The sequence below is a fragment of the Balaenoptera acutorostrata genome, chromosome 5 (assembly GCF_949987535.1).
Source record: "Balaenoptera acutorostrata chromosome 5, mBalAcu1.1, whole genome shotgun sequence".
Lineage (NCBI taxonomy): Eukaryota > Metazoa > Chordata > Mammalia > Artiodactyla > Balaenopteridae > Balaenoptera > Balaenoptera acutorostrata.
The window spans coordinates 24,022,879-24,043,865 of NC_080068.1; the positions used below are offsets into that span (position 1 = coordinate 24,022,879).

The 20,987-nt window shown below is 41.2% G+C and overlaps 1 protein-coding gene across 3 annotated transcripts in view; it reads left to right on the forward strand.

The window, feature by feature from the left end:
• The first annotated feature begins 842 nt into the window (after positions 1 to 842).
• SCOC (short coiled-coil protein) overlaps positions 843 to 20,987 on the forward strand; it is a 43,608-nt gene continuing 23,463 nt past the window's right edge. For all 3 annotated transcript variants that reach the window (XM_057546384.1, XM_057546385.1, XM_057546386.1), the window contains exon 1: positions 843 to 949. In XM_057546384.1, the coding sequence (XP_057402367.1) occupies positions 880 to 949 (70 nt within the window). In that variant the 5' untranslated portion in view covers positions 843 to 879. The remainder of the gene's footprint in view (positions 950 to 20,987) is intronic.

Below are 20,987 nucleotides of genomic sequence, written 5' to 3' on the forward strand. Positions count from 1 at the left end.
TCTTCATCAAATTTGGCTGATTTTTTCCCCCAAAGAGTGATGATGTAAAATTTTTTAAAAGTGTTGGGTTTGTTTATGTATATTGAGGGGGACTAGGGGACAAAGAAAAACAGCTGTACAAGAAAATTTCCTCCTCTAGCAAAGGGCCTTTGGCCTAAGGGTTGGCAAGGCCAACATCTCTCCTCTTTGGCTCCTCCAGAAATAGAGAAGGGAGATCCTGTCATTTTAATGAGCTTTCACGGAGTAACATACAGTAATATGAGAGGGCATTGATGAGCTTAATACATAGAGAATCTTATTCCCTCACATATGCCTGATTGTTTGGAGTCATTATTGTAGTTGACACTGAACAAGTGTATTTTATTCATGTTTAATCCTTACAGAAGACATTGTGATACAGGATAGGAAATTGAGGCTCTGTGACCAAGTCATGCTGCTAGGTCACTGACCCAAATCCCTTAGAATTTTATTGTAGGTGTCCAAAAGATATGTTAATCACATAAAACTCAATTTGTCCTCCCAACCTCATTCCAGGGCTTTTGGGGCAATGTTCTTGGACAATTCAGTCTAAGGAAACTGACATTGGATTGAAGGCAAGGTTTGACATCTAGCCAGAGTACAGCAGGAGTGCCAACTCAACAGCTTCAGGTAAAGGTTTGTAACTCTTTAACTTGGGTCTCTAATCATTTCTGGTTAGGTCCACAACACACAGTAAGAACTCCTCAGGTGGAAAGCAGGAAGAGGGTGGCTTGTGCAAGGATCAGATAGCACCTACGTGGGTGTTCATTTATTAATTATTTAACAAGGGCGATCACATGAGAGAACTGCCGTTTCCCCTGCCCCCATTTTTCTCACTAACAGGCCTGAAAAGTGAACAAGATGGACGGGTCCAGCCAAGAGGAAGAGGAGGATCGTACTTTCACCAACATTTCTCTTGCAGATGACACAGGTAAGGAAGAACCTGATGAATTCTGAAACATAAAATTCAGCAACTGCTCGGCAGTTTTTTAAAACTATAGTTTTTATTGTTTTTATGATAATGGTAAAACATAGTCATTGTAGAAAACTTGAAAAAATATAGCTACAAAAATAAAACCAAAAAAAAATGTTTAAGAGCTATTTTTCTTTTTCCTTTAAAATTGTGATTATTTTAAAAGTTCCTGTGGTTGAATTATACATACTTTAAAAACTCAATCAACAAATAAAAATATAAAACGTTTATTTCCTAGGAGCTCAGGAAACATGACCTCAACATATGTAAAGTATATGTTATATATATAAAGTACAGATGCCCCATTTATATTACTTAGCACCAGTTTGCCAATATGAAGTCAGTGATGAGAGAAGACCTAAAACAACCTAGGATATTACCCTAATTTGTTCAATTATAGTCCACTACTTCTCTATTTTGTGAAATAATTTTACCATTTCTGAAAAATGAACTAGAATACGCTGCAATTCGCTTTAAAAATTATTGCAGAAAATGTCCGGTTTTTAAGCAAGGACGAAGTTTGCTGAGTTCCACAGGAGAGAAGGAAAAAGAGGGGAGCAGTGGTTCTAAAACGCTGAAGGAAGGGATAACTATGGCTCATTCAACATCCAGAAGAAAACAGACACTGCTGAGTGGCACAATGTTAACTGGAAACACTTCAAACCTATAAGCAACTACGTCTTGTGTGTGTGTGTGTGTGTGTGTGTGTGTGTGGTGGGTGGGTGGGTGTGGGGGGGGTTGGTGGCATTGTTTTGTATCCAAGTTCCCTTAGCACAGTCATAGAAGCCAGCAAGACTGCAGCTAAGCAATGGGGGTTACTGATTCTGATTAACAGAGCAGAGCATGAATATTTAACATCAATTGCTTTCATACAGCCACGCTTCTCCACTTTCTCCCTAAATGCTCAGATTCAAAAAGCCTCTTTCTAACGTGTGGCCAATTAGCCGAACTGCCAGCCAGCCAGAGTTAAGCTTGGCCTCCTGGCACCGCGTAAACATGCTGGGGGATTTGAAAATCAAAGAGGAGCATTTTCAGCCTTTACGACGCGAGGAAAAGTACAAGGTCCCCGGGCTGTTGAAGAAGTGGGGTACCGCTGGCCTTCACATGCTCCCATCAGGGCGTTTTAGAAAAACGACAGAGCTGCAGACAGCAGCAAAGGAAACAAAGACCCGGGGAAACCTCCTCTGCTTGTGGAAGGCACGGTGAGCTCTGAGCGTGCGCGTGGGGCGTCCTATATGCCGTGGGCGGGTGCGGTTCATACGGGGCGCTGGCTTGCTCCGAAGACGCCCCCGCCCAGGATTCTTTCTGCCTTGTGACGTGGGCTGGGCCTGAAAGCTGATGGTCGCTGAGGCTGAGAAGGAGCCTTTGTGAAACAGATGTCTTTCATCCAGTCCTGAGCACAGCCTCAACTCTGCCCTCCGCGTCTCATCTTCTGCCACCCTCGCGCTTCCAGGGCCCACAAAAGCAGAGGAGGGCGGGGATTTGAATTCAGGTGTCTAATCCAAGGTTGGCAATGGTTTGGAGAGGGACACCGTCGAGGTTGTTAGCTAACCGAGTCTGAGGCCGGCAGTAGGCGTAGGCGCGGAATAAAGTGATAAACTGGGACGGGGTAAGCAGGATCCCCGGGTTGGTGGTGAGCTGTCGCAGCCGAGGGAGGGCTTTGAAGGCTCCTTGCTCGCCCTCAAGACCTCCTCATCCCTGGTCAGACGAGTCACAGAATCCTGGGGCACCAGGGGCCTTCAGCGATGGTCCAGCGTGGTAACCAGCAGTGGGCTGAGGCACTAGCTCTGATTCGTGCTGCTTCAGCTTTCCAAGATGGCAAATGGAAATTGCTCATGTACTTGTAGCATGAAAGAACTGAAACCCCATTTTCTTTGGCTTTTGGAGATAAGTGTATCAATTTGATGTGGCAGTACTGGTTCGCTCTTGTTAATAAGAGGTTCTTGGTCTTTGATAAATAAAAATAGGTAGACAAATTATTATGAAACAAATGCAGCTTGTTCACAATTTCACATTAGTTTGAACTACATTTCTTTCAATAACATCTATTTTCATGCTGAGTTTCCTGCTGTTAAGAAGGAAAACTTAAGAATGAAGTTTTAAAGAAATTGAAATTTCTTTCAGCTTAGGTGTAGTATTTTTTTTTTCAAATGATTACTAAGTTTTAAGGCCACAAATACTTATTAAGATGTTTGGACCTGAATACTTAATTTGTGGAACTGTTTGGTATTTCTCTTGGCCTTGGAGAACTGTAAAAAAATTACTTAAAATGAAGGGCACTGTGAACCAAGGTAGTCTGGGACTCTCTGGTCTAAGCTGTACGGTTGTTGCACTGGCCTCCCTTCTGGGTGACAGACACACAGCGCAGGACAAAGACATTTGATAGTATTGATCTGTCCTTCCTTCCTGTGTTTCTGATCCCCTTGCTTTGATGCTACCACACTTCTCAGGTTCTCCTTTAACCTCTCCTCATCCTTCTCAGGCTCCTTTGGGAACCCTTTCCCACAAGTCTTTCCCCAAGATTCTGCCCTTGGCCTGCTTTCCTTCTCTCTCTGGTTCCATGCTATATACCAGTGACTCTAAAACAGCTTGTAAATTCAAACACATTTAGGGCCAAGCAGTGTACTTGTGGGAAAGAGACAATGGTATATCACTGTTTATTTCATTCAGTTTCCAAAACAAACTATTGAAATTTCTATGCTCATTTCAGTTTATTAGGTTTGTCCATCATGTATCTTTTCTTTTTGTTTTTAAAAATTTTATTTTCATGTGGTAAAAACACTTAACATGAGATCTACCTCCTCAACAGATTTTTAAGTGTATAATAGACTATCATTAACCATAGGCACAATGCTGTACATCAAATCTCTAGAACTTAATGATCTTACATTCCTGAAATTTTAAACCCGTTGATAAGCAACTGCCCCTTTCCCCCTCACCCCAGCCCCTGCAGTCATCATTCTATTCTTTGCTTCCATGAGTCTGACTACTTTTTAATTTAATTTAATTTTAATTTAATTTAATTTAATTTTTTTTGGCCACACAGCATGCAGGCTCTTAGTTCCCCGATCAGGGATTGAACCTACGCCCCCTGCAGTGGAAGCACGGAGTCCTAACCACTGGACTGCCAGGGAATTTCTGAGTCTGACTATTTTAGATACCTCATATAAGTGGACTCATACAGTGTTTGTCCTTCTGTGACTGACTTGTTTTACTTAGTATAATGTTCACAGGGTTCTTCCATGTTGTGGCATATTGCAGGACTTCTTTCTTTTTTAAGGCTGAATAATATTCTATTGTATGTATATATCACATTTTTGTTTAGCCATTCATCCATTGATGGACGTTTGATTCCACATCTTAGCTATTGTGAATAGTGCCGCAGTGAATATGAGAGTGCTAATATCCCCTCAGGATCCTGATTTCAATTCTTTGGGATAAATATCCAGAAGTGGGATTATTGATCATATGGTAGCTCCATTTATAAATTTTTGAGGAACCTCAAGAGCGTTTTCCATAGTGGCTGCACCATTTTACATTCCCTTCTATAGTGTAAAAGGGTTCCATTTTCTCCACATCCCCACCAACACTTGTTGTCCTTTGGGTTTCTTTCTTTGATTGCCATCATAACAGGTGTTAGGTGGTATCTCATTGTGATTTTGATTTGCATTTCCCTGATGACCAGTCACATTGAGCATCTTTTCACTTACCTGTTGGCCATTTGTACGTCTTCTTTGATGAAATGTCTATTGAAGTCTTTTGCCCATTTTTAATTGGGTTATTAATGTTTTTTGTTATTGAGGAGTTCATTATATATTTAATTGTAAATTAACCCCTTATCAGATATATCATTTGCAAATATTTTTTCCCATTCTGTACGTTTCCTTTCTATTCTATTGTTTCCTTTACTGTGCAGAAGTGTTTTTGTTAATGTAGTATTCCTTGCCTATTTTTGCATTTGTTACCTGTGCTTTTGGTGTCATATCTATGAAATTATTGCCAAGACCAATGTCACAAAGATTTTCCTCTATATTTTCTTCTAGAAGTTTTATAGCTTTGGTCTTACATTTAAGGCTTTAATCCATTTTGGGTTTTTGTGAATGGTGTTAGATAAAGGTCCAAATTCACTCTTTTGCATGCAGATATTCAGTTTTCCCAACACCATTTATTAAAAAGACTATCCTTTCTCCATTGTGTGTTCTTGGCACCCTTGCTGAAGATCAATTGACATATATATGGATTTATTTCTGGACTCCATATGCTATTCCAGTGGTCTGTATGTCTTTATGTCATTACCATACTGTTTTAATTACTATGACTTTGTAATATACATATATATATATTTTAAAATATTATCACCTATTTCTTTAACATCTTTATTGGAGTATAATTGCTTTAAAATGTTGTGTTAGTTTCTGTTGCATAATGAAGTGAATCAGCTATATGTACACATATATCCCCATATCCCCTTCCTCTTGTGTCTCCCTCCCACCCCCTCCTTATCCCAACCCTCTAGGTTGTCACAAAGCACTGAGCTGATCTCCCTGTGCTATGCGGCTGCTTCCCACTAGCTATCTACTTTACATTTGGTAGTGTATATATGTCAATGCCACTCTCTCACTTTGTCCCAGCTTACACTTCCCTCTCCCCATGTCCTCAAGTCCATTCTCTATGTCTGTGTCTTTATTCCTGTCCTGCCCCTAGGTTCTTCAGAACCATTTTTTTTTTTTTAGATTCCATATATATGTGTTAGCATAAGGTATTCGTTGTTCTCTTTCTGACTTACTTCACTCTGTATGACAGACTCTAGGTCCATCCACCTCACTACAAATAACTCAATTTCATTTCTTTTTACAGCTGAGCAATATTCCATTGTATATTTGTGCCACATCTTTATCCATTCATCTGTCTATGGACACTTAGGTTGCTTCCATGTCCTGGCTATTGTAAACAGAGCTGCAATGAACATTGTGGTACATGACTCTTTTTGAATTATGGTTTTCTCAGGGTATATGCCCAGTACTGGGATTGCTGGGTCATATGGTAGTTCTCTTTTTAGTTTTTTAAGAAACCTCCATACTGTTCTCCATAGTGGCTGTATCAATTTACATTCCCACCAGCAGTGCAAGAGGGTTCCATTTTCTCTACACCCACTCCAGCATTTATTGTTTGTAGATTTTTTTTTAAATTAATTATTTATTTATTTATTTATGGCTGTGTTGGGTCTTCGCTTCTGTGCGAGGGCTTTCTCTAGTTGCGGAGAGCGGGGGCCACTCTTCATCGCGGTGCGCGGGCCTCTCACTATCGTGGCCTCCCTTGTTATGGAGCACAGGCTCCAGATGCACAGGCTCAGCAATTGTGGCTCACGGGCCTAGTTGCTCCGCGGCATGTGGGATCTTCCCAGACCAGGGCTCGAACCCGTGTCCCCTGCATTGGCAGGCAGATTCTCAACCACTGCGCCACCAGGGAAGCCCTGTTTGTAGATTTTTTGATGATGGCCATTCTGACCGGTGTGAGGTGATACCTCATTGTAGTTTTGATTGGCATTTCTCTAATGATTAGTGATGTTGAGCATCCTTTCATGTGTTTGTTGGCAATCTGTATATCTTCTTTGGAGAAATGTCTATTTAGGACTTCTGCCCATTTTTGGATTGGGTTGTTCGTTTTTTTGATATTGAGCTACATGAGTTGCTTGTATATTTTGGATATTAATCCTTTGTCAGTTGCTTCGTTTACAAATATTTCCTCCCATTCTGAGGGTTGTCTTTTCATCTTGTTTATGGTTTCCTTTGCTGTGCAAAAGCTTTTAAGTTTCATTAGGTCCCATTTGTTTATTTTTGTTTTTAGTTCCATTTCTCTAGGAGGTGGGTCAAAAAGGATCTTGCTGTGATTTATGTCATAGAGTGTTCTGCCTATGCTTTCCTCTAAGAGTTTGATAGTGTCTGGCCTTACATTTAGGTCTTTAATCCATTTTGAGTTTATTTTTGTGTATGGTGTCAGGGAGTGTTCTAATTTCATTCTTTTACATGTAGCTGTCCAGTTTTCCCAGCACCATTTATTGAAGAGGCTGTCTTTTCTCCACTGTATATTTTTGCCTCCCTTATCAAAGATAAGGAGACCATATGTGCATGGGTTTATCTCTGGGCTTTCTCTCCTGTTCCATTGATCTATATTTCTGTTTTTGTGCCAGTACCATACTGTCTTGATTACTGTAGCTTTGTAGTATAGTCTGAAGTCAGGGAGCCTGATTCCTCCAGCTCCGTTTTTCGTTCTCAAGATTGCTTTGGTTATTCAGGTTCATCTGTGTTTCCATACAAATGGTGAAATTTTTTTTTCTAGTTCTATGAAAAATGTCATTGGTTGTTTGATAGGGATTGCATTGGATCTGTAGATTGCTTTGGGTAGTATAGTCATTTTCACAGTGTTGATTCTTCCAATCCAAGAACATGGTATATCTGTCCATTTGTGTCGTCTTTAATTTCTTTCATCAGTGTCTTACAGTTTTCTGCATACAGGTCTTTTGTCTCCTTAGGTAGGTTTATTCCTAGGTATTTTATTCTTTTTGGTTGCAATGGTAAATGGGAGTGTTTCCTTAATTTCTCTTTCAGATTTTTCATCATTAGTGTATAGGAATGCAAGAGATTTCTGTGCATTAATTTTGTATGCTGCTACTTTAGCAAATTCATTGATTAAATCTAGTAGTTTTCTTGTAGCCTCTTTAGGATTCTCTATGTAGAGTATCATGTCATCTGCAAACAGTGACAGTTTTACTTCTTCTTTTCTGATTCAGATTCCTTTTATTTCTTTTTCTTCTCTGATTGTTGTGGCTAAAACTTCCAAAACTACGTTGAATAATAGTGGTGAGAGTGGGCAACCTTGTCTTGCTCCTGATCTTAGAGGAAACGGTTTCAGTTTTTCACCATTGAGAACAATGTTGGCTGTGGGTCTGTCATTTATGGCCTTTATTATGTTGAGGTAAGTTCCCTCTATGCCTACTTTCTGGAGGGTTTTTATCATAAATGGGTGTTGAATTTTGTTGAAAGGTTTTTCTGCATCTATTGAGATGATCATATGGTTTTTCTCCTTCAATTCGTTAATATGGTGTATCACATTGATTGATTTGCATATATTGAAGAATCCTTGCATTCCTGGGATAAACCCCACTTGATCATGGTGTATGATCCTTTTAATGTGCTGTTGGATTCTGTTTGCTAATATTTTGTTGAGCATTTTTGCATCTATGTTCATCAGTGCTATTGGCCTGTAGTGTTCTTTTTATGTGACATCTTTGTCTGGTTTTGGTATCAGGGTGATGGTGGCCTCATAGAATGAGTTTGGGAGTGTTCCTCCCTCTGCTATATTTTGGAGGAGTTTGAGAAGGATAGGTGTTTGCTCTTTTCTAAATGTTTGATAGAATTCACCTGTGAAGCCATCTGGTCCTGGGCTTTTGTTTGTTGGAAGATTTTTAATCACAGTTTCAATTTCAGGGCTTGTGGTTGGTCTGTTCATATTTTCTATTTCTTCCTGGTTCAGTCTCTGAAAGTTGTGCTTTTCTAAGAATTTGTCCATTTCTTCCAGGTTGTCCATTTTATTGGCATATAGTAGCTTGCAGTAATCTCTCATGATCCTTTGTATTTCTGCAGTGTCAGTTCTTACTTCTCCTTTTTCATTTCTAATTCTATTGATTTGAGTCTTCTCCCTTTTTACTTGATGAGTCTGGCTAATGGTTTATCAATTTTGTTTATCTTCTCAAAGAACCAGCTTTTAGTTTTATTGATCTTTGCTATCATTTCCTTCATTTATTTCTGATCTGATCTTTATGATTTCTTTCCTTCTGCTAACTTTGGGGGTTTTTTTTTGTTCTTCTTTCTCTAATTGCTTTAGGTGTAAGGTTAGGTTGTTTATTTGAGATGTTTCTTGTTTCTTAAGGTAGGATTGTATTGCTAGAAACTTCCCTCTTTGAACTGCTTTGTCTGCATCCCATAGGCTTTGGGTCGTTGTGTTTTCATTGTCATTTGTTTCTAGGTAATTGTTGATTTCCTCTTTGATTTCTTCAGTGATCTCTTGGTTATTTAGTAGTGTATTGTTTATCCTCCATGTGTTTGTATTTTTTACAGATTTTTTCTGGTAATTGATATCTAGTCTCATAGCATTGGTTGGTTTTTACCTTGCTCCTTCATCTCTGTGTATTTCTCTGTCTTCTCATTTTGCTTAACTTGCTGTGTTTGGGGTCTCCTTTCCACAGGCTGCAGGTTTGTAGTTCCCACTGTTTTTGGTGTGTGTCTCCAGTGGGTAAGGTTGGTTCAGTAGGTTGTGTAGGCTTCCTGGTGGAGGGCACTGGTGCCTGTGTTCTGGTGGATGAGACTGGATCTTGTCTTTCTGGTGGGCAGGTCCACATCTGGCGGTGTGTTTTGGGGTGTCTTTGAACTTAGTATGATTTTAGGCAGCCTCTCTGCTAATGGGTGGGGTTGTGTTCCTGTCTTGCTAGTTGTTTGGCATGGGGCGTCTAGCACTGGAGCTTGCTGGCCATTGGGTGGAGATGGGTCTTAGCGTTTAGACCGAGATCTCTGGGAGAGGTTTGCCGATTGATATTACGTGGGGCTGGGAGGTCTCTGGTGGTCCAATGTCCTGAACTCGGCCCTCCCACCTCAGAGGCTCAGGCCTGACACCAGGCCAGAGCACCAAACCCTGTCAGCCACACAGCTTAGAAGAAAAGGGAGGAAAGAAAGAAAGAAAGAAAAAATTTTAATAAATAAATAAATAAATGAAATAAAATAAAATAATTAAAATTTAAAAATTATTAAAATAAAAAAGTAATAAAAAAAAAGAAGAGAGCAACCAAACCAATAAACAAATCCACCAATGATAACAAGCAGTAAAAACTATACTAAGATAAACATAAAAGTCAGAAACAAGTCAGTCGCAGACAGCAAACCCCAAGTCTACAGTTGCTCCCAAAATCCACTGCCTCAATTTTGGGTTGATTCGTTGTCTATTCAGGTATTCCACAGATGCAGGGTACCTCAAGTTGATTGTTGGGATTTAATCCAATGCTCCTGAGGCTGCTGGGAGAGATTTCCCTTTCTCTTCTTTGTTCCCACAGCTCCTGGGGTTCAGCTTTGGAGTTGGCCCCACCTCTGCGTGTACGTCGCCCTCACGCTTCTGTTCCTACCCAAACAGTATGGGTTTAAAGCAGCGGCTGATTAGGGGGCTCTGGCTCACTCATGCCGGGGGCAGGGAGGGGTACAGTAGTTATAATATGAATGTGCGGCGAGCCTGTGGTGGCAGAGGCCGGCGTTACATTGCAGCAGCCTGAGGCGTGCCGTGTGTTCTCCTGGAGAAGTTGTCCCTGGATCACGGGACCCTGGCAGTGGCGGGCTGCACAGGCTCCCGGGAGGGGAGGTGTGGACAGTGACCTGTGCATGCACACAGGATTCTTGGTGGTGGCAGCAGCAGCCTTAGCATCTCATGCCCGTCTCTGGTGTCCTCACTGATAGCCGTGGCTCGTGCCCATCTCTGGAGCTCGTTTAGGTGGTGCTCTGAATCCCCTCTCCTCGCACACTCCAAAACAATGGACTCTTGCCTCTTAGGCAAGTCCAGACTTTTTTCTGGACTCCCTCCCACTAGCTGTGGTGCACTAGCCCCTTCAGGCTGTGTTCACACCGCCAACCCCAGTCGTCTCCCTGGGATCCAACCTCCGAAGTCCGAGCCTCAGCTCCCAGCCCCCGCCCACCCTGGCGGGTGAGCAGACAAGCCTCTCGGGCTGGTGAGTGCTGGTCAGCACCGATCCTCTGTGCGGGAATCTCTCCGCTTTGCCCTCCGCACCCCTGTGGCTGCACTCTCCTCCGTGGCTCCGAAGCTTCCCCCCTCTGCCACCCGCAGTCTCCACCCGCGAAGGGGCTTCCTAGTGTGTGGAAACCTTTCCTCCTTCACAGCTCCCTCCAACTGGTGCAGGTCCCATCCCTATTCTTTTGTCTCTGTTTTTTCTTCTTTCTTTTGCCCTACCCAGGTACGTGGGGCGTTTCTTGCCTTTTGGGAAGTCTGAGTTCTTCTGCCAGCGTTCAGTAGGTGTTCTGTAGGAGTTGTTCCACATGTAGATGTATTTCTGATGTATATGTGGGGAGGAAGGTGATCTCCATATCTTACTCCTCTGCCATCTTGAAGGTCCACCTCTGTAATATATTTTTATTACTCTGAAATCAGGAAGTGTGATGCCTCTACCTTTGTTCTTTTTTTCTCTCAAGTTTTTTTGGTTATTTGGGGGCTTTTGTGGTTTCGTATTACTTTTAGAATTGTTTTTTCTATTTCTGTAAAAAAATGCCATTGGGATTTTGATAGGAACTGCGCTGAGTGTGTAGATTGCTTTGGGTGGTATGGACAATTTAACAATAGTAAAGACTTGTACCCTGAAAATTACAAAACAATGATGAAAGAAATTAAAGAAGATACAAACAAATGGAAAGTCATCATGTATCTTTTAAATATAGCAGATATTACTCTTAATATGGTTTATTTCACAGTGATGTTTCAAGTTTAATTCTTTCAACAAGGACGTGGTTTGTTTGCAAATCAAATATATGGGAACATTATTAATTTCACAACATCATTTTCTTTGAAACACACAGCCCTCTTGGACTAGATTTCTTTTGCTACCTTTGATTAAGAGAACAAGAAAAGTTTACTTTTCTCTTAACTCTACTGTAAGCAAGGCAACAGCAATTGTGATGATGAGATAGCAACCAACGTTGAGCCTCTGGGCCAGGGGCCCAGCCAGGTGAGGACTGAGGCTCCCGAAGACCATGTGCCCTGCTCAGAGAGCCAAGCTACTTCCCAATTCTAGCTGACTGCTGTCATGAAAGAATGGAAATGCAAAAAAGCAGAGTTTTCAAGAGACACCAAAAATACAGGGGTTTTTTTGGTGCAACCTCCTGATTCTTCCCTGTTTTCCACCTAATCCTAATTTTAAAAACAGTATCATGGAAGTCCAAACAAAACACATCTGCAGGCCAGATATGACTGCAGAAGAATCTATTTTCAGACTTCTGTTCTCAAATCTTTATCGTTTGTCTTTATCTCTCTTCTTAGTTTCTGATTCATAATCCAACTGCTTGCTAGAACCTAGATATGTCCCAGGTGTCAAATGAACTCATCTTACCCCTTGGGCACCCCATAATCTGCTCCCACATATGATTCATAATTTTAATGAATGGCTGCATCATCTACCCAGTTCCTTAAGCGAGAAATTCACATGTCGTTGTCCCATTATCATTTCTCACAACCCAGTCAAATCACTGATTCCTGCTGACTTGACCTTGAAAATGTTTCTCAAATTAATCTGGCCTTCTCCAACCCTATCACCACTTCCCTGATCAGGCCCTCATCATCTCCCACATAAACCACAGCATCAACTGCCCAACTGTTCTTCCTATTTCAATTTCTATCCCTTCACATCTCTCCTCCACACTGCCTATATCACTCCCTCTCCCTGCAGAGACCGATCAATGCCTTGCATCCCCTGCTGGCTGAAGTCCAAGACACTTAACGTGGCATTTAAAGTCTCCCTCTTCCTGGCTCTACCTATCTCTTCAGTGTCATTTCCTGCCACACAGTCTGGGCTCAGTAGGAAACACTTAACGTTCTATGCACATGCTGTCTATTTCATGCCTCTGGACTTTGCTCGTACTGCTCTGTCTGTCTGGAATAACACAACTCACCCTTTCTTGCCTGGCTAATTCCTATTCATCCTTTAAGAACCCACCCAGGCATCACCTCCTCCAGGAAGCCTTCCTTGACTTTCCCAGGCTGAGTAAGGTTTCCTTTCTCCTTCCTGAGAACGCCAAGCTTACCTCTACCTATATTTTTTCACAGCATATTATACTTGTATGTATATGGGTCCCCTCCACCAACAGACTGTGAGCTGCTGGAAGATGGAACCTGGGTTTTAAAATGTCTGTACTTCTGGCACCTAACCCAATGTCTGGCACCTAATAGACACTCAAAACATTTTGGCCAAATAATTCTGATTGAGTTTGTGTGTACACTGGGATGAGGGCCCCTAGCTGAGAATAGACTCCTAGGGTCAGCTTTCCTAAATCATTTCTAGTTTTAAGAGTTTCTTTCCTATCTCCACTTCTGGGTCATTTAGTTCTGCTTTCAGAAAACATTTATTGAGCACCTACTATCACTTGCCAGGTAGTGGACAGGACCTGGCTATTTGGAGAATTGGCTCAGAGTAGTGTGGCAGAAAGGGCTTGAACTTTGGAGTCAGAAATGCCTGGACTTGAGTCTGTTGGACTTTTAGTGAGTTATGTAACATGCCTGAGCCTCCGTTTCCTCGGTCGTGAAATGATTATAAGAGTATGTCTCTGAATTGTTTTGAAGATTAAATGAAATAATAAAGGAAGCTTCCTGAACCAGCCTGGCCTACAGTAAGTATTCAGTACGTTTTAGTTCCTCCTTTGCCCACTTCAAGGAGATCACACACAAGTTTCTTAAAAGGCTCCAAGATTTGTCCACGTTGGTTGTCATGGTAACGGCAGCGCCCTGTGGATGCTGCTCTGTAAGCCGGACTGTTGACGTCTTCCTCATAAAGAGGCTTGTGGTAGAAGGGGGCGGGGGGTGGATACGAACAAATCCTTTAAACAAGAGCATGATTCTTTTCTGATACAAATGAGACAGCTCCTCTTTTTCCTCTTCATCCTGGCCCTCACCTCTTCCCTGCCAATATTCTTCCCACCACTGTCCTCCTTTATGCCTCAGCCTCCTTCCTGACTCTGCTCTCTAAAATCTCTCCTGAATAATAGTCAAAGCTGCTTCTGCGTCTGTTTTTGGCATCCCAATTAGCCCTCATTGTAAGGTGGTAATAAGCTTCCTGGAGAAGTGGCACAATTGTCGTGTGCTTTTATTTGGTACCTCTTCCTACCACCGTTCGGAAAATGTAACAATACCCCCCTCGTGCCCCACTGAAAGCAGTCTGGGTTTGAAAAGCTTTCAGAAGGCCATCTGCCATCCCCTCAGCCAAGCAGCAGATCAGACACGACGCCCTGCATTAGTTAGCACTCCAAGTAGAAGGTATCAAGGGCCTGTATTCCTTTTCATCTCACCCTCCATTATAATACGGGCTAAAGAAGGAAACATACTCGTGGCTACCCAGCTGGGAGACACACTGAGTCATAGCAGGAGTCTTGTCCGAGAAAAGGGAGCAGGCTTTTCTTTTCTGATGGTGAATGGAGCCAGTGTTTGCAGCCAGCACCACGCTCCAGCGTCCCCTGCACTGCTGGTAATGGCTTGACCGCGTTACCCTGGACCTCATGGGAGGATACGGTGCTGATGACTCCTGGAGTGGAGGCATCCTTCAATAAGTACACAAGGATGAGGCGAGGGTTGATCGCATGTGCTGGTCAGGAACAGTGAAGCGCTCCCTGCGTCACCTCAGTTTACACCCTCCAGTGAATTTGGCCATGAATATTAATTTAAAAGATCATTCAGACATACTTAGAGATGCCAAAAGAGATCACCTCTAGAATGGTACAAGTGTTTTTGTTTTTAGTGACTTGAACAAGGGTGTTCACTGCACCAGCAATGGCAGAAAGTTTCAGCAAATCTTAATTGGCATTTGGGATCCATATAAGTATACATAATGACATTGGCCGAGTGAAATATCTCTTCCTGTAAGCTGAAGATAATATGGACAGTGGCATTAGGAATACCTCCCCTGGCCCAGCAAAATGCCTTTGAGACTTAGCAGAAGAGATTCAATAAGAAAAAGGAGATTAACTCTGCTTCTCAGTAGCTTCTGAGAGTGCTATGACTCTGGGGTCACTAATGTATCGCTAGAAATTGTAAGTGCTCTTTCTGCGAAAAAAAATCTTCCATCAGAAGGTATCCACTTAACTGAAATAAAACAATCTAGCATAATGCAAAAACTAGTTTTAATAAACAAGCTTAAGAAACAGAATGTTAGGGCAGCATCTAAATATTTTCAGTAATCTAGATTGTTCTCTAATTTTCTCATCAAAACATAAGTATTAATATTTTGACTCTTCCTTTAAAAGACAAAACCATCCATCAATCGCCTTGTATCAGCAATGTGTTTTTTCTTTATTAGATTAACAACAACAAAAAAGGGAGTAAGAATGTTTTATGTTAAATTTATATGAAAGCCTTCATAATTGTGCTAATTTTTTTTTCCTAGAGAAAAATCCAGAGGAGATTCAAAAGATCAAGGGTGAACTTGATTTACCTGAGCTCATGAGCTAATGAGATGCTGACCTTCCCCACGTCTTTTTCCTGTCAAGAAGGGAGCCAGAGGGCTATTTTCCATCATGGGGACCTTCATTTCAAAAAGGCCCCAATTGGGTTGGATCCACTTTGGACACATTTCCCCTCACAGGCCTCCAGCCTGCCTGACTTGTTCCGAATTTGAGGGTCAGAGCCTGGTTTCCTTAGAGACTCTTGGGGTTCCCCTGAGAGACCCTTTGAAGGTTCTCTCTGAGCCTTCAAAGAGAATCTGGAGCATAGAGAGAAGGAGGATGATGCTAAAAGAGCAGGGCAGACTGGAGGAACCAGCTTCAGCTGTGCTCCTCAACCCTAGGAATAATTTTTAAGTGATTCAGAAGCTCTCAGTGAGGGCTTCCCTGGTGGCGCAGTGGTTGAGAGTCTGCCTGCCAATGCAGGGGACGCGGGTTCGAGCCCTGGTCTGGGAAGATCCCACATGCCGCAGAGCGGCTGGGCCCGTGAGCCACAATTACTGAGCCTGCGCGTCTGGTGCCTGTGCTCCGCAACAAGAGAGGCCGCGACAGTGAGAGGCCCGCACACCGCGATGAAGAGTGGACCCCGCTTGCCACAACTAGAGAAAGCCCTTGCACAGAAATGAAGACCCAACACAGCCATAAATAAATAAATAAAAATTAAAAAAAAAAAAAAGCTCTCAGTGACCCTACAGGAAACAATATGTACTCCAATCACAGAATCAGAGTTGTTGTAAAAGCTGTTTCAGAAAGACATGTTTTGCTTTCACGGATAGGCTTTAACCTTCATTTTCAATCCTTGAATTTGACATTGGAAATGGAAGGGACTCAGTGGCAGCCCCCATGAATGGTCCAGGAGAATAGCTTGCCAGCTTTTTTTTACATCTTTATTGGAGTAAAACTGCTTTACAACGTTGTGTTAGTTTCTGCTGCACAACCAAGTGAATCAGCTATATGTACACATATATCCCCATATCCCCTCACTCTTGAGCCTCCTCCCACCCCTCTAGGTCATCACAAAGCACCGAGCTGATCTCCCTGTGCTATGCAGTATCTTCCCACTAGCTATCTATTTTACATTTGGTAGTGTATATATGTCAATACTACTCTCTCACTTCGTCCCAACTTCCTCTTCCCCCACTGTGTCCTCAAGTCCGTTCTCTACGTCTGCGTCTTTATTCCTGCCCTGCCACTAGGTTCATCAATACCATTTTTTTTAAATTCCATATATATGTGTTAGCATACAGTATTTGTTTTTCTCTTTCTGACTTACTTCACTCTGTATGACAGACTCTAGGTCCATCCACCTCATTACAAATAACAATTCATTTCTTTTTAGGGCTGAGTAATATTCCATTGTATATATGTGCCACATCTTCTTTATCCATTCATCCGATGATGGACACTTAGGTTGCTTCCATGTCCTGGCTATTGTAAATAGAGCTGCAGTGAACATTGTGGTACATGACTCTTTTTGAATTATGGTTTTCTCAGGGTATATGCCCAGTACTGGGATTGCTTGGTCGTATGGTAGTTTTCTTTTTAGTTTTTTAAGGAACCTCCATATTGTTCTCCATAGTGGCTGTATCAATTTACATTCCCAACAACGGTGCAAGAGGGTTCCCTTTTCTCCACACTCTCTCCCGCATTTATTTTTTGTAGATTTTTTGATGATGGCCATTCTGACTGGTGTGAGGTGATACCTCACTGTAGTTTTGATTTGCATTTCTCTAATGATTAGTGATGTTGAGCATCTTTTCATGTGTTTGTTCCTTGCCAACTTTATGTTAGAGCGACCTGGGTCTTCCCTCCACCAGCCTCCCTGGGATGCACACAGCCAACAGTCACCTCTTTTCAGCCCTTACTGGCTTTCTTCCCCATTTAATCATTGCTGCCTTGTTTCTCCACACACACGTTTCATTGTCAGCTTAATGACTTTGGCTCAGACTACTTGGCTGTGCACATGCTTGGTTCTCTCCTCGCTGGTAGCATGACACTAGTAAAAGTGGAAAAAGCTTGCATTTGAAAATACATTCGTCCTTTCTTATCCCTCCTGAGAATCTTCACTACCTATTCCAAGCAGACAAAAGACAACTATTATTCCTTCATCTATGTGAATATTTTGCTTTCATTTGCACTCTTGGTGGAAAGGTTAGTGGGTTTTTCTAAGGTCATGATAACTATTTAGAAAGCTTTGTTTATAAAAGTATTTAGAAGATTTTTTTTCAACACTTTCTTATCCTTTTTAATTTTAGAATTTTAAATGGCTTGAGCTTCTTTGTGCTATGACAGTGTTCCTCAATGTACAGTGGATTCCTGTCCCTTCTGCTTTAAAATAGTGTAAAAACAGAATTTCTGTAAATACAACCTAGTTGAGAATGGACTTGAGGACATGGGGAGGGGGAAGGGTAAGCTGGGACGAAGTGAGAGAGTGGAATGGACATATATACACTACCAAATGTAAAATAGATAGCTAGTGGGAAGCAGCTGCATAACACAGGGAGGTCAGCTGGATGCTTTGTGACCACCTAGAGGGGTGGGATAGGGAGGGTGGGAGGGAGATGCAAGAGGGAGGAGATATGGGGATATATGTATATGTATAGCTGATTCACTTTGTCATAAAGCAGAAACTAACACACCATTGTAAAGCAGTTATACTCCAATAAAGATGTTAAAAAAAACCCCCAAAAACATAGTTGATATATAATTTGAGCAAGTCACAGTTGGCAATGATGGTTGGCCCCTAAACACTAAAATTTTCAGCCAGTGCCTCTCTGTGAAATACTCAGTGATCATCAAACACACAATTGCTCAGGGAGAGCCTATGTTTCAAGGAATTTCTCAAAGAATAGTACTTGTAGAATATTTCCTGCTAACACAAACAGTAACTCCTTTATTGGTCCATTTTGTAAGTTGGGACATTATCCGTTTTCCATAGTATGTAATCATTTGACTGTAAAAGGAATTAGGCAAATTCACAGCTAACTGGTCATTTTTAAAAAGCAAACTGTATGTTTAATATTTCTGTCATGTTCCAATGATTACATTTTTAAGGGGTTCTTTTTTTTCAACTTTTTGTTTTGGGGTGTGGGAGACAGATAATCTAAAGCAGACATTGGAGAAAGATGATTAGTCAGCTGTCACTCTAATTTTCCTATAGGTTCTCAATTCTGGAGACAATTAGGAAAATCAGTTGGTTTCTTTAGAAATCCTGGTGAACTCTTTGGATATTTGATACCATCTAAAAAATAACCCACATTCATCACAAATAAAACTAAGAGAGTCACAAAATTAAGTATTTGGAGTAAGCCCACATTCTGTTAACTAGTCATGTATCTCTTAGATGAATTTTAATAACATTTATTGATAACTTAATACGTCCCAGGTGCTGTGCTCAGAACTTCACATTCATTATCTCATTTAATCCTCACAAATAGCATGTGACAGACATTATTATTCCTGTTTTTGAGATTGAAGACTGGGGCTCAGAAAGGTTTAGGAACTTGTATGAAGCAGAGCTGGGATAGCAGCCCAGGTCTGAGTGACTTCAAAGCCTTCATCAAATGACAGTGCATCAGGACAGCAATTACCAGATTGCATAACTGCATTATACTGACAAGGTGGAAGCAATAAGGTGCCCACTCTGCAGGCATTGAACAATGAAATATGGTCCCTTAGTTATGTTATGAGGTCACTGTTTCAGAAATGTAATCATAGATTCAGAGGGCAAGAAGATCCCCAGAGGCTCTCTAACAATATTGGAGTACGCTCAGACAAGAAAGGTAGAATATAAAATTGTACCTATGCTGTGATTACAACCATGTAAAAGTAATTTATGTATATGGACTAGGATGGGACGAGAACTTGGGAAAATGTATTTACTAATGTGTAGGGATTATGTTATCACATTTTCATGTTCTATTTATACAATAATTTTTTTCTTAAAGATAAGATTAACAGAGGTTTTTCTGATATATAGAAGAAAGATATTAATCCTAACATGAGTGCTGATTTTGAGAAGCATGTGAAAATACCAGTGCTAGGATTAAGGACATCTATCAAAACATCACTACTGCCTTTTGCATTTTTAGCGATGCATGCAAAAAGTTGTATTAGAAAAATAAAATGTAGAAAGTGGTAGATTTGGCTATAGGACACACCAGGCACAGAGGGCGGGGAGCAGGGGAGATAAGACATTAAATTGTAAATGCCACCCTTCAGCATAGTCGTATCTTATTTGTTTAAGTTTTATTTTTATTTTGAAGCAATCTCAAGTGCCAAAAACTTGCAAGCACGTGAAGAAGGATCTTTTTTTCCTGAATTATTTGAGAGTAAGTTGCCAACTCAATGCCCCATCACCCCTGGACACTTTAGTGCGCATTTCCTACGAACAAGGACTATCTCCTTCATAATCATGATACAACCAACAAAGTCAGGAAACTGACATTCATACATTACTGTTTCCTCATCTTCAAAGTGCATTTAAGTCTCACCAGTTGTCTTGATAATATCCGTGACAGCAAAAGCATCCAGCTAGAATCATACATTGCATTTAGTTGTCATGTCGATTTAGCCTCTTTCAATCTGGAACAATTTCTCAATCTTTACTTTTGTAACCTTGATACTTTTAAAGATTATAGAGCAGTTAGTTTATAAAAGGGTCCTCAATATTGATACACTTGGCAAGAATATCGGAAGTGATGCTGTGTTCTTCTCATTGCACCCTATCAGGTGGTACATAATTTCTATTTATCCCTTTACTAGTGAGGTTCACTTTGCCCCCTTGGTTATGGTGGTGACTTACTCTTTTTTCTTTTAATAATAAGCAAGTATTTGGGGGGGTGGGAGATATTTTGAAACTATGTAAATATTCCATTTCACATCAGACTATTATGTATGCATGTATGTAAATCAGAATAGACTCATGGTTTCCTAATTTATTGAGTAGGTTAAAAATCCTGAGCGTGCCCTTAAAGAAGGAGAAGAGGAAGAGCTACCTACTCTCTTGAAATCTTTTATATGTAGTATTTTAATCAAGCGTATATGGATTCTCTTCCTACTGCCTTGAGTTATTAAAATTCTCACTTACACTCACTTGATTTCTTCTTCTCTTATAAATTAGTCTCCAAAAGAGAGACAGGGAAGAATGACCAACAAGGAAAAGCTGCACATTCTTTTGTCCATTCATCCACTCAACAAATATTTAATGAGAGACTACTATGTACCAGGCTCTCAGTTCAGGCTGTCACTTCAGTGTGTCTGGTTTGAGCCTCAAGCGGTGCTTCCCCTGCAATGAATGGCCACCACGTGGACGGTGGGTGTAGACAGCACGTGTTCCTATTACCATGTGTCTGGGCTCCCCAAAGTTGTTAACCTTAATTCCTCTCAGAAGATGGGATGTTTATAAGCCAAACACTGGTATTTCCACATGGACCTCAAATTCAGGATTCATGTTAGGGTTATGATCTTAACTTCCACATACCAGATGGGCCATGTTGACAAAATGGTCAAGATACAGAGCAGAGCTGTCTTTGTCATTTCACTAGACTACTTATTGTAACTCTTCCTCCTACGTTTGTTTTAAGGAAAACACCATCACATTCGGTCTCATTTTCAACATTCTAATAGAGGTCGATTCATCGTAGCATCTTTAATTTGTTGTACCTCATGCCTTCTCTTTTTTCTCACATCTTCCTTATTCCCTCCACAAATTTTAAAATCCACTCTGTTCTTTGTATTTACCTTGA